General features: G+C 29.1%; 1 protein-coding gene and 1 pseudogene across 1 annotated transcript; one reads left to right on the top strand and one right to left on the bottom strand.

Annotated features, from left to right (window-relative positions):
- The first annotated feature begins 4,529 nt into the window (after positions 1–4,529).
- LOC104649772 (uncharacterized) lies at positions 4,530–5,428 on the top strand. Its single transcript, XM_010329318.2, has 2 exons — positions 4,530–4,592; positions 5,039–5,428. Exons 1-2 carry the CDS (start codon positions 4,530–4,532, stop codon positions 5,426–5,428), a joined length of 453 nt encoding a protein of 150 aa, XP_010327620.2.
- A 4,507-nt stretch (positions 5,429–9,935) lies between these two features.
- On the bottom strand, positions 9,936–14,309 carry LOC112942280 (oligopeptide transporter 2-like; annotated as a pseudogene).
- Positions 14,310–14,554: the final 245 nt, after the last annotated feature.

Below are 14,554 nucleotides of genomic sequence, written 5' to 3'. Positions count from 1 at the left end.
TTATGATGTCTAGAATATAAAATTCAAGGTATATAGTTATGATGACTAATTAATTTTTGAAGAAATACAAAATCGTATGATTTTGAAATTGAAATTTAAAATAATCAAATACATAAATACAAACCTTATTTGTAGTTCGTTTGGATGAATACAAAATTAAAAAGAACTGAAAATATTTTTGACATACAAAGTGAACTTAAATACAAAATGAAATACAAAACTAGTTGATATACAATTATGATGAACCAGAAACTGTTTTGGCATACACTAACGACTCTCACTTGTTTTAGTTTATTTTCAACCATAACCATTTGTAATTAGTACTCTACAAAGAGATACAAACTAGAATGTAAGGAATGGAGTTCAAAAAACATTATATAAAATAAAATTAATAGTATATGTCAAACCTTTTTAATGATAAATTCAAACTTCGTAAGGTTAAAGCATTTATTTTGCTAAATAAACTATTACAAAAAAAAATATCAATGTACAATAGACAAAATGATTTAGAACCAAGCAAGATTAGAAAGACTGAACTAAACAACTATTTTATTTCAATTGTTTTAATATCCTTGTGAACTATGTGAGGTCTGTTATGCCTCGGAGGTGCCTAACACTCACTAATGACTCCGACATCTGTTGGCCATAGTTCCAAAAAGGTGCAGTGTATCTTGATCATAGAATTATTGTATTCGAGTTACCTACTGGATTTTTTTTTCCACAAGGCAACTGCTAGGCATAAGCAAACACATAAATACTGCAATCCCTACATACAACAAATTAACAGAAGAATAAAATTAACAAATATATCATAATGAATACAAAACCAAAATAATAAAGTATGAATACAATCTGAAATAACATGAATAATCTTGAAAATGAATACAGCTAAATAAAGTAAATATGTATTTTTAATTGATTGAACACGAACACCACTCGTACAATGTTCTTAGCTAGAAAAGATTACATTGATATGATAATTGATGATTGATGATTGATGATTCCATATATGTGAGTATAATATCCACACTAAAATCATGTCCACAAATACAAAAATAATAATTAAAAAATACATTCGATAGTAACAATCACACGTTATCCATAGACAATAGCAACACTATTCTAAGTCAACATACATACTTTTTAGATTTTGAATACAAAGACAATTGTTACAAGTACTCCGATCCAATCTAATAGAAAAATCAGTTTTTTATGTGTTTTAACAACTTCAATCGAATATTCAAATATTGTGATGGTAATATTTTCAATAAACTTAATATTTCATAAAAATAATTAAATACCTCTTTATCAATTGTTTGGTCTTTATCATTTTTTTGAGTTTCCCAACCGATATACAAAGATTCTACAACTGCTTTAAACTTGAGGAAGATTTTGTATACGGATTGGGTCATGTACATACTTAAATCGTCTCTCTTCCGCAATTTTTAGTCGTTGATCCAATCTTATCTATCATTCCTGGAGTAATAAATAGATTAAAAGATGGAAAATTGCTAAAACATAAACGATTAAGTTAAATGCCTCTTGTAACCCTCTTAGAGTCGGCCATTTGAGAGGGGTTTTGAGGTTTTCCATATCCAAAAACCTAAATTAAATTGAAGAAGTTACTACTCCACTAACTAAACAAACAAATTTTTTTGAAAGATTTAAACAAAAACAAAATTAACAAATCTAAAAATCGGGTAAAGATGCATCTCTTAATCAAAGTGATTGTGATAAATATCTTTAGAGGTATATTTTTCATTTTTTGAAGAAAAAAAACCAAAAAAAGGGAAGAGAGAGAATCTGGGATTGAAAGAATGAAGAAGATCTGCAAAAGAATTTTTTTTTTTGAAAACATATGAAAGAGAATGTATTGGAAACGTATTATTAAGGGAATGTGAGATAATAAAGGAACTAAAATAGGATACATTATATTTTATAAAATATTGTCATTTTGACATTTTTAATAATATTTATAAAGTGTAGATGTTTTTACTAATTATGTTAGAACTTTTGACTAGATTACTAATTTTTCCTTATTTATTTGCTATTATTGTCATTGACTAACACTTTTGGTTGAATTTTATTAATTTCCTAAGGATGGCCATTTCTATAATTTTATTAATTTTATAAATGCATAAATATTTATTTTGCATATATTTTACTACTTAGTTTTTTTTATCGATTTTGAAGAAGAAGAAGAAGAAGAAGAAGAAGAAGATAAATTTTCTTTACTTAGTCAATATTTGAAAATTAAAATAAAAAGTCAGTTGTAGTCAAATCGCCGATCAATCGCGAGTTAGCAGGTGTTCCGAGGACCTAACACCTTCTCGGAATGTATATTTTAACTTCGAACCATTCTTCAACTGATTATATATGTTTAAATCTTTTGAAAATAATTATAAGTTTTTTCTTGATTTTTTATTAAAAATTAAGTGGCAACTCTGTCAACTTGAAAAAATTGATTTCTCTTAAATCATAAGATTAATCGATTTTTCGAAACTTAGTCATTTTTTATTTTATCATATTTTTTCGTAAAACAATGAGTGCTTTCCTGTGAAATTTGTGATTGTTGAATTATGAGATGTTATTGAGAATACTTGATCTGATAGTTGTGTGCTTGGTAAACTGTGAACTGATAGGCTGTAGTGTGGAGGTTCAGATAAGGTGTAAGGAGTACCCGTATTTTGTTCACTTAACTTGTGTTTAGAGGTTTGCTTGTTGGGTAACGCGTGATTTTGTACTCACCCCTTGCTTCTACAAATTTTTGTAGGTTACGAGCTCGGATCTTCGTGATACCTCTCATTCTCTTCGTTTCCGAGGTATCTTGTGGATGATTGTGAGGTAGCTGCTTGTCATCTCAGCAAACTTTCCTACTCCAGTTTATGACTTTATTTTTACTTGAAAGACAACTTCATTTTAGACTTGTATTTTATTTCAATTATAATATTTACATTAAATGCTTGTGCACGTGACCATCTAGTTTTGGGGATTAAATTAAGTTGACTTGTTTTTATAATAGAAAATATTATTGGACTGTTGTTGATTTCCGCACTTTGTTAGATATTGAGTTTTAGGCTGACTTGTCTTGGTGGGATAAGACGAGTGTCATTACATCCATTTTTGGATCGTGACATTAAGCCAAACAAAATTAAGAGAAATAGGAATTCTGTATGTGTCATTTTTTGAATCTTTTTGCGTGGTCAATTCTCTCTTTTGTTCTCTTTTATGTTATTTTTAAATTTTACATTTCCCCCCCAATATAGGTAGTCTCAAAAATATTTGGATATCTAAACCTAAGTATAATGATAATAATAATTATAATAATAATAATAAGAAGAAGAAGAAGATATTGAATTTAACTAATTAAGATATTTATTTTTCATCATTTAAATATGTAAAAAAAATTATTTAAAATTTATTAAAAAGTTATTAATACAAATATTCAATTAATCTGATATTGTACAATAAAAATAATTAAAACATGTGATGATTGACCGATGACGAGGACAAGTAATAGTAATTGTGGATAATGATTATAATAGTGTTAACTAACTATATAGCCATGAATATTAACTATTAAGAGTTACACATTGCGACAAAATTCTACTAAGAATATAATTAAAAAGATTACAAATAAGCATAAAAGAACGATCAGATTTCAAGTTTACATAAATATATATAAATTATGCTAAAAAAATCTCAAATAAAAAAGAAAAAAATAATCACAAGTTTACATTTTAGTTGTTCTAATATTACCCAATTCTTATTACCTTCTTTTTTTCTCTATGAAATTTAACTTCCCGAAGTTTATTGATTTCTTAATGAATTTCATATTTAATCTAAATATTTTTCATAGCTTCTCTTCTGTAAAATTATGTTACTAAAAAAATTTCTTTTTATTAAAGTAATTATTGATATTGGTATATAATTTTATTTTAGGAGAAAGGGTTAAAAATACCTTTCAACTTTGGTTTATTGTTTAACTTTACCTTCGATGTTAAAATGAAATTAATTTTACTCATCGCATTATTAATTTCACCAAAATTACCCCCATTTGACGGAATATTTAAAATTGACCCAAATTACCCAATTTTTCTTTTTAAAAAATAAAACTTTATTTCCTTTTTCTAAACCAATGTCCCCCCCATTTAAATAACCCGATTAACCAAATTAACTCAATATCCTGTTATCCATTCTTCAAACTAAGCTAAAGAACAGAACAATGAAATAAAGAAAAATAGCTGGTGAGACTATTTCTACAAGTGAGAGTTTTAAGAGGTTGGTGCTTTGGAATCTGACACTCGTGCATATGGTGTTACTGGTGTAAGGTCATTCTGCCCATTTCTATCAAAAGACTCTTTTCCCATTTTTATTTTCATGAAGCTTTCAAATATTCTGCTCATAGCTCTAGACTTATTTTCATAATGGTTTATTGCAATAAAATAATAATAATAAAAAAAAAAACCAGAACCAGCCACATTAGGTAGGAATTGAAAATTATCTCATAGTTCGTTCATTTAACAGTAATGACAGTCAATGCATTTGTGAACTCAGCTTCTGATGAAGAAAAAGAGAGAGAATGGGTAAAGGTAGTATAAGGGCCCGTTTCGTCATAAATTTTGCAAGTAAAACTTGGGGGAAAACTTGGCAAATTTTGTTTGTTCATATACTTTTTTATTATTTGGCAAATTTTTTTGACAAATTTTCCAAATTCCCAAATACTAGAAAAAACTAGTATTTGGGCCAAATTTCATTATTTGGAAAGTTTTAGAAATTCAATTTTTACACTTAACTTTTTATTTTACAAAAATTATATATTTATTGACACCAACCAATTCAATTAGATCCCTTCTACATGCGTTCTTTTGATTTCATACATTCCTTTGTTACAGTTAGTCTTAATGAACTAGCTACTAAATAAAACATGAATTGCATTTATTTTATTTTGGTAGATAAATATTACGTTGTTGATGTTGATCTAAGGAACGTAAGAGGATTTTTAGCTTCATTCATTGGAATGCGCTATCATTTGCAGGACTACCGAGGAAGTGAAAGAAAGCCTAAGAATGGAAAAGAGCTATTTAACTATAGACATGCTTCTCTGCGCAATGTAATTGAAAGAACTTTTGGTGCGTGGAAAAGTAGATTCAGAATACTAAGACAAGGCATGAACAACTATGAATGTGACATACAAGTGAAAATAGTAATTGCTTGCGCTGTATTGCATAATTTTTTACGTGAACACCAAAGTAGTGATGGAATATTCAATGAATATGAAAATGATGATATTATTGTTGATGAAAGTGACGAACTACTGGCTCAGGGTAACAACATCGCTTCATCTTCTCGATCGTCTGATTCGAAAATGCAAGCTCATCGAGAAGAGATTGTTCATAAAATGTGGGAAAATTATATTAAAGAATAGGTTGAACTCTTTCAGATGAGAAAATATAGGTTCTTTAATGATTGCAATATTTATTTCCTTTTGTTTTCTTCTCTTTTTTTTCTCCCGAATTTATATTAGTTGTATTTTCATTATCATGATTTGTACCAAGACCTTTTCACTATACGAATATTTACTATAATGATTCTTGTTGATTTGTTGCGGAAGTCATAAATTTTGTTACGTGATATTTCTATTGTGCTATGTAATACAAATTTATGGTTAGTTTGACAGTTTTAAAAACTTATGGGTATAAATTATATTTCTTAAAAAAATGAAATATGTTTCTCAAATTCTATGGCCAAACACATGGTAAAATTTCACCCAAATTTTCATCCAAATAATATTTGTCAAAAATATTTGAATATTTATGGCCAAACGCTAGCTAAGACTCTTGAAGCACACACGTCTTCGTCAACATGTGTGCTTCTTGGCATTAATTTTAAATTATTGGATATTTCTATCACTCTATCTGCTTACTTCAAAAATCTTCTGCTTTACTTTATTATTTATGCACGTACCTTCTTCAAAATAAACCACACTTATTTTCAATAAAAATATGTCAGCCTTCTTCCTTATATAGTATCTATGAGTTTTGTGGGGCCAACTTTAATAGTTTCGTCACTCTTTATTTTCTAATGCACATCCTATTTAAGAAATTGTTATATACTCTAATTAAGAACTTACATAACAAATTTCAATAATTTTTTTTGTTTGTCTTATTTCTTCAACTTTTATATATTTAAAAATCATATAAATTATTAATTTACTGTTTGACAAAATGATAAACTTGGTTAATATTTGAAATTTTATTGATGTCACAAAAAAATGGGGCAAAAAAAAACTTGCATTATTTGAAAATGAAGTAAAAAAGTATTGTAAATCTCTTTAAAATTATATATTTGCCCATAAATTGTTAAAAGAAATAATTAAAAAAACATTTGAAAATTACCCAAAATATTACAAATTATAACAATTAACAACATAAAATATTTAAAACACATAAAGTGTTTGATTGTTTCTCAAAATTTCATTAGTGCGACATAAATGAAGCAGAGACAGAAAAATAATATTATTTAAGGATACACGACAGTGTTATAAATTACAATAATTAATAACTTAAAATATTTACATATCATATTAAAATTTAACTGTCTCTCTAAATTATATATGTCGTATAATTAGAACAGAATACATAACACTTCTATAAATTATAATAATTAATAACTTAAAACATTTACATATCACATTAAAATTTAACTCTCTCTCTAAATTATAAATGTCGTATAAATTAAAATAATCAAATAACATGTCTGCTTGTAGCGAGGGATAACATGGTAATTTAATGTTTTTTCCTTTAATATTTTTTGTTTTATTACTTTATATAAATAAAAAATTATGTAAAAAATATTATAAATCACAATAATTAAAAGCTTAAAATATATAAACATTTTCGTTAACTCTCAAAACTTCATCTATACACATAAATTGGGCTAAAGGGAAAAATTTATATTATGTACAATACATTAAATGTTCTATAAATCATAATAATTACATGTTAAATATCGAAAATAACTTATAATAATACATTGAAAAATACGATAAATCATAATAATTAGCAACTTGAAAAATCTAAGATATATATATATATATATATATATATATATATATATATATATATATATATATATATATATATATATATATATATATATATATATATATTTATTTATTTATTTATAATTAGATTGACTCTCAAATTCACCAGTGTCACTAAATTGATACAAAAAGGAGTAACATATATCATGTAAAAATTATGTAACACGTACAATAAAATGATACTCTCCCTCTCCCTAATTACTTGTCCATTTTTAAATTGATACACCTATTAAGAGAACAATTATTGACATTAAGTTTACCATTTTACCCTTATTGATTATGAATTATGTGAATTAAAAATATAAGGAAGAAGACTAACATATTTTTATTGAAAATAAGTGTGATTTTTTTGTCCACAGTGAAGAAGGTACATGCATATAAATAATAAAGTACAATACAGTAAAGCAGAAGATTTTTGAAGTAAGCAGATAGAATGACAGAAATATTCAATAATTCAATATCAATGCCAAGAAGCACACATGTTGACGAAGACGTGTGTGCTGCAAGAGTCTGATACTATATAGTAATATAGTAATGTATATAGTTGAATAGAAGAGCCAATTTGAGGACCTTAGGTCAGCGACCAATTGACCGATTTACCCTTTTTCTATTTTTTTTCTCTATTTTATATTTAATATTTTTCATTTATTTTCCATTTTAATAAGTTATTTATTTAAAACTATGATTTTTTCGTTTATTTTTCTTTTCAGTATATCATGTGAAAATATTTCTATTACAATAAATTACAATGATAAATAATTTAGAATATTTAACATGCATATTAAAAATTTAACCCTCTAAATTGCACCCATGCCACATAAATAGAAGAGTGAGTTGAGGAGCTTAGGGTTAGTTGGTTAATTGGTCGATTCACCTTTCTCCTCCAATTTCATCTATTAATATTTAGTGGTTATTTTGTTTAATTTTTGTCTTACTTTCTTTAATAGTATGTTACGTATTTAAGAATTATGAAAAAATAGTATTGCAAATCATAATAGTCAACAACTTAAATATTTAGAATATTATACAAAAAAATTGGTTAACTCTAATTAATGTGTTACATATGTGAGAGTAACATATATTATTTGAAAATTAAGTTAAAAGTTTATAAATTACAATACTTAACAACATAAATATTTAAGAATATATCAAAATCTTGATTAACTTTTGAAATTTCAAATATGCCATATAAATTGTGACAAAGGGATACTATATATTATTTGAAAATTACATTTATCAAGAGTATCATAAATTATAATAATTAACAATATAAAATATTTAAATAAATACATTAAAAAATTAATTAACTCTCAAAATATCACATGTGCCACAAATATTATTTAAAAAGTACGTTAAACTTTTTATAAATATAACCAACAAAAATAAATATTTTAAAATGTAAATGACACTCCTAATTCTATGCAAGTCACATAAATTGTATAAAGTACAAAAATTTCATACATTTGGAAGCTAATTATATCTTATCCCGAAAGTTTGTCCAATTACAATTTTTTTCTGATTTTTCGTTGCTCTCGTATACATTCCTTGATTGTCTGATACATTGTAGTTTGTAAATGATACACATTACTCGATGGGAGTAATGTATCTGAGAGGTAATAGATGTATTCAAGAGGGGATAGGAATATATCTGAGAGGTGATAAAGATGTATCCGAGAGGGTATAAGGATGAATCCCTGAAGAGATCTTTATATATAATTTTTTTTAAATGGTAGGAAATTTGGAGACTATAATATTTTTAATTGTATATTTTTGTATATTTTTTCCTAAAATAAAACAAATAAAGTAATATATATTGGGTCTAAGCTTTTGTATCTAATATACACGTATAAAGCAAAAACAAATTGACGAACTAAATAGGCTGGGTGCTTTGTAGAAGAGTGATGAATTAGGATGATGAAGGGTAAAAGAGTCTTTTACTACTAAATAATATCTATTGGACGACCAAGGGTAAAAGAGTCTTTTACTACAAAATAATGTCTATCTATCACACATACTAAAACATAATTTTCTAGAAAGAGAAGCCTAAGAATGACCAAGGGTAAAATAGTCTTTTACCACTAAATAATATCTATTATAAATAGGAATTTTCTAAAATTACACTTTAGACACAAATAAAGAGAACTTTTCTCTTTCCATCACCGCTCACTCTTCATTGTTGTCTCGGTTTCTTCTTCAGCAATTGTCTTTTTCTCTTTTGAATTTTTTTCATCTTCAGTGCTTTTCTTTTAAATTTTTTCATAAATTGAGTATTTTTCAACTTCTAGACCATAATTTATATATATAATTTTTCAATGGTGTTTTCAACGATGCAATGACAATGACTAGTGATTCAAGTTTGATCTCCAATTTGTTGATTTCTTATTGTTGTGCAGGTATATTTGAGGGTTTGGCGTCATTGGTGGACATCGAAGGTCGAAGCAGCACCATGGTTATGGCTATTGTCGAAGCTTTTCCGAGCTTATACTTGATTGTGCTTGATTTCCCTCATGTCATAGGTGACCGTAAGGTAACTGAAAAATTGGAGTTTGTTGCTGGGAGTATGTTTGATAAAATTCCTCATGCTAATGCAATCTTACTTAAAAGTACATATTATTTAGAATTTCGTCAAAAATTGACTCGTTGAAGATGTCTTATTTTTCTATGTTGTTCTGATGAGAATCCAGAAAATTCATACGTTATTACTATATATCTCTCCGCTCAATCAAAAAAATTTAATGTTCGCCAAGTAAGTATTGATCTTTTATGCACAACATTGAATGATTCAAGCAACGTAAGTAAGTGCATATGCAATAATAAAATCTAGCTATATTTACTTACTTCCCATTGAAGAAGAAGACGGTGAGGGACCGATGATTGTTGCAAAACCAAGTCCACATGGAATAGAAAATATGATGCTGAGAGTTATTCGTCCTTGTGCCTCGTAATTAGCAGTGTTCATAACAATAGCTGATACATTATACTTCTGCCCATCGGCGTCGAATAAATCAATCGAAAAAAGGGGAAGTTTAAGCCCCAGTAAGCCACATGAATCATCATGTAAACTATTATAACATTTTCTGCCAAGATGTTTAGGATGACAAAAAATGGACTTACCAATGGAGTGGTGTAGAACGCGAAAACTGACCAATCAAATGTGAAAGATAAAATGCCAAGGCCATGTTGGCCTGACCCAAGTTGGTGTGCTAACACTGATTTTGGAAATGCCAAACAGAGCACAGAGAATGCTGATAAAGTTTTGAAGAATTATCCAGGGACAATGTACCAAGTGAAACTACATATCAATGCTATTAAAAGGAACTTCCCTCTAGAGTAATTGACACCATTTTCTTTCTCATGTAGTGCCCTGCAAAATGTCATCATGAACCAGAATTTACATCGACTATTGTGCGAAAAAGATAGAAGCATAGTAAATAATATCTTACTTCCTGGATCAACAAAGATTGTGATGGAATGGTAAGTACTCCTTCAGAAGTCTCGACTTTGAGCTTTTGATATTGGACAGGGGAGAACAAAAGTAATAAGATGACACAATGGAAGAAGGTGAGCTTTTATACACTATTTTGACAAATTTAAGTACTCCTTCAAATGTCTCTAGTTCAAGCTCAAATATGAAGTTACCTCGATTAGGAAGTGTTTTAGACTCGATAAGAGTATTCGAGTTGGCACAAATATTTTGACCCTCTTAAAATTAGAACTTGAGGACTTTTTACACTAGAAGGTGCAATTTTTTGTTTTTGGTTCTTACCTGAAAATAGAGACTTGAGCAAGGGTAGATGGCCACCACATTTCTGCAGGCTCAACAACATACTTGTTCATAATACCAGCCCAACCATAACCCATAACCTAAATCCATTATAAGATGTCATTAATACAAAACAAAAACAAGAATTTGCTATGAATTTTATTGGTAAATAGTTTGTAACTAATAAGATTAATTATTCTATAATGGTCGCGAATTTGGATTGAAGATTCATTTTTGTTATTTAGTCCCAGAAGTTATCCATGGCTAATTCCTACTATTTTATACTGAATAAAGATATTACTTGGTGTACTAGAAAGTGCTTCTCAATTACCACAAATTACAAAGTGGGTAATCGAACTCTTACGATAAAAGATTAGGTAGTTAAGTAACATAGCTACTAGATTTGCCATTATTATTAGCTTAAATATGTTAAATAATTAATTTTTTTTTAAAATTTCTTGTCAAGTTAAATTGCGAAATCAAACAAATTAAGAAATATACCTTGGTAGTGATGACAAGGATCTAACTAACCAAGAAGGATATTTTCCTGTGATACAAGACCTTAATACTAATAGCATAAGCACATCCATTACCAAATCCAACACCAGCAGTAGCAAAAATTGAAATTAAAACATGTTCTTTCATGCTAAAAGAACCTGGATTAAGCAAAAATTCACTTCATCCAGATCTTGGCAAATGAAACTTCCTCATCGGAAGAACTTTTGCCAGGAGTTCACCTAGTGGAACGACGCAACCTGTGCATTACTCGTACTGATTATAAGTAATTTTGCATGTAACTAAAGAAAATGTTGATAATGACATTAATCCACAAAAAATATTCCCCAAAAACCACATTCAAAATGTACATACTGAAACTGATGGATCGTCATTTGTTGGTACTGTTAAACGAACTTGTTCTATAGGGGACTCGTCCTTGTTCTTCTCCTCTTTCGTAATTTTTCATAAATTGAGTATTTCTCAACTTCTAGACCACAATTTTTTTTATATATACTTTGACTTATTTACATAGAAATCCATTATTAGTCCTATTTTCTTTGATACCTAATTTATATGTATGGATTCTTTTTAATATTCACCAAAAAAAGTATTGATGAAGAGCTAAAGTTTAATGGTGTTTTCAACGATGCAATGACAATGACTGGTGATTTGAGATTAATCTCCAATTTGTTGATTTCTTATTGTTGTGCAGGTATATTTGAGTGTTTGGCGTTATTGGTGGACATCAAAGGTGGAAGCAGCACCGTGGTTATGACTATTGTCAAAGCTTCTTTCGAGCTTGTACTTGATTGTGCTTGATCTCCCTCATGTCATAGGTGACCAAAAGGTAACTAAAACTTTGAAGTTTGTTGTTGGGAGTATGTTTGCTAAAATTCCTCGTGCTAATGCAATGTTACTTAAAGATACATATTATTTAGAATTTCGTCAAATATTGACTTGTTGAAGATGTTTTAGAGGCTCATAAACTAAACTAAGCCATTATATAAAGCAATTTATCAAAATAATATGTTTTTATAAAATTTTACAAAAACTAGTATAAACATATTTCACAGTAACGTTTTAGGGTATATTTTATTTTTTAAAAGCTGACGGCGTTAGGTTGATATACGTTACTCATAGTAATGTTTTACTGAGTAATGTTGTAATAGTAAAGTTTTAGGAGTAAAACATTACTAAAAAAATGTTTTAGAAGTAAGACGTTACTCACAGTATCGTATATCAACCTAACGCTATTAGTTTTTAAAAAATGAAATATACTCTAAAACGTAACTGTGCAATACGTTTATACTAGTTTTGTAAAATTTTGAAAAAATATATTATTTTAATAAATTATTTTATATATTGACTTAGTTTGGTAAAAATTCATGTTTTAGATGACTTAAGTAAAAATTTCAATTTTCTATGTTGTTTAGAGTGTTGGGTGGTCTTGGGCCTTCTCAACCCAAAAGCTAGCTCAAAGGTTAAGGCTTTCCCTCACACTTATAAATTGACCATCAACCCCTTCCACTTCCGATGTGGGATAACTCAACAATCTCCCCTTTCACACATCGGGCCTTGGGCTGGAGAGAACGACAATCCAGTTTCTCCGGTGGGCTGAGACTTGTTAACAACCTGGGCTCTGATACCAGTTTGTTGCGAAAATGCGGACGAGCACAAAAATATATATAGTAAAAGTAATGGAAATAATATGGAAAAATAACGACACCAAGAATTTTACGTGGAAGCCCTTCTGAATAATGGAAAAAACCACGGGCCAAGAGGAGCAATTGATATTACTATAGTAAGGAATTTTACACTGTGTAGTCACGAATACAATACTCAAAGTGACTACTACACACTCAAAAAGAACAACACTCTTTTGGTTTCCGTCTTACTAAAATATAGCTCACACTCTATTTTTCTTAACCGACTATTTTCTTGTATAGTCTATGGAATACCTCACTTTGCTCTCAAAATGTTTTTTCTCTCTAATTTGGTGTGTTCTACAAAAGAGCAAGAGTGCTCTATTTATAGAAGGATAAAACCATGCCTATGTCACTAATGACATATGTAAGCATAGCAAAGTCAAGAATGGTTGCAAATCTTACCAATTTGCCAACTACCAAATCTTTTATTTTCAACTCTAATTAATATTCATTTTTACTAATTGCTTGTACCAATTGAATAGCTAAAGTTGACTAAAAAATGGGATGGATTCAACAAATCTCCCCCTCCAGTCCCATTTAGTGGAAGAAGGTATCTTCAACTTCTTTAGAGAGAGATCATACCCACAAGTTCTTTGCATAAGTCGAACTTGTCTTTCAGTATCATCTTGGTCAGCATATTTGCAGGATTTTTCACTTGTGTGAATCTTTTTGACGTGAAATGATTCATTCTCCACTTTCTCACGAATCCAATGATATCTGACGTCAATGTGTTTTGTTCTTGCATGGTACATGGAGTTCTTGCTCAAGTCTATTGCACTCTGGCTGTCACAATAGACAATATACTCCATCCGATTCAAACCAAGCTCTTGAAGAAATTGCTTTAGCCATATAATCTCCTTGCCGGCTTCAGTAGTCGCAATATACTCAGCTTCAGTTGTAGATAGTGCAACACACTTCTGCAACTTTGACTGCCATGATATAGCTCCTCCTGAAAAAGTAAACAAATATCCAGTAGTGAATTTTTTTTATCAAGGTCACCTGCCATATCAGAATCTGTATAGCCTTTCAAGATTCAATTTGATGCTCCAAAACACAAGCATTCATCTGAGCTTCCTCTAAGATACCTGAGTATCCACTTCACAGCTTCCCTATGCTCTTTTCTCGGATTTTCGAGAAATCTACTAACAACACCAACTGCGTGAGCAATATCAGCTCTAGTGCACACCATTGTATACATTAGACTTCCGACGACAGAGGAATATAGAACTTTGGCCATGTTCTCTTTTTACTCCCTAGCTGTAGGACACATCTTCTTGCTCAACTTCATATGACCAGCAAGAGGTACACTCACAGGCTTCTCATTCTTCATATTGAAGCGCTCCAGTACGCGTTCAATGTACTTCTTCTGGGACAAATAAATCTTCCTTTTATCTCTAAGACAAGTAATTCTCATGCCCAAAATTTGCTTGGCATGACCCAAGTCTTTCATATAAAAGACTTACACAACTCTTTCTTCAGCTC

The sequence above is a fragment of the Solanum lycopersicum genome, chromosome 10 (genome assembly GCF_036512215.1).
Source record: "Solanum lycopersicum chromosome 10, SLM_r2.1".
Classification (NCBI taxonomy): Eukaryota; Viridiplantae; Streptophyta; class Magnoliopsida; order Solanales; family Solanaceae; genus Solanum; species Solanum lycopersicum.
Note: the sequence above shows the minus strand (reverse complement) of the source record. Positions and strands in the feature narration are given on the sequence as shown.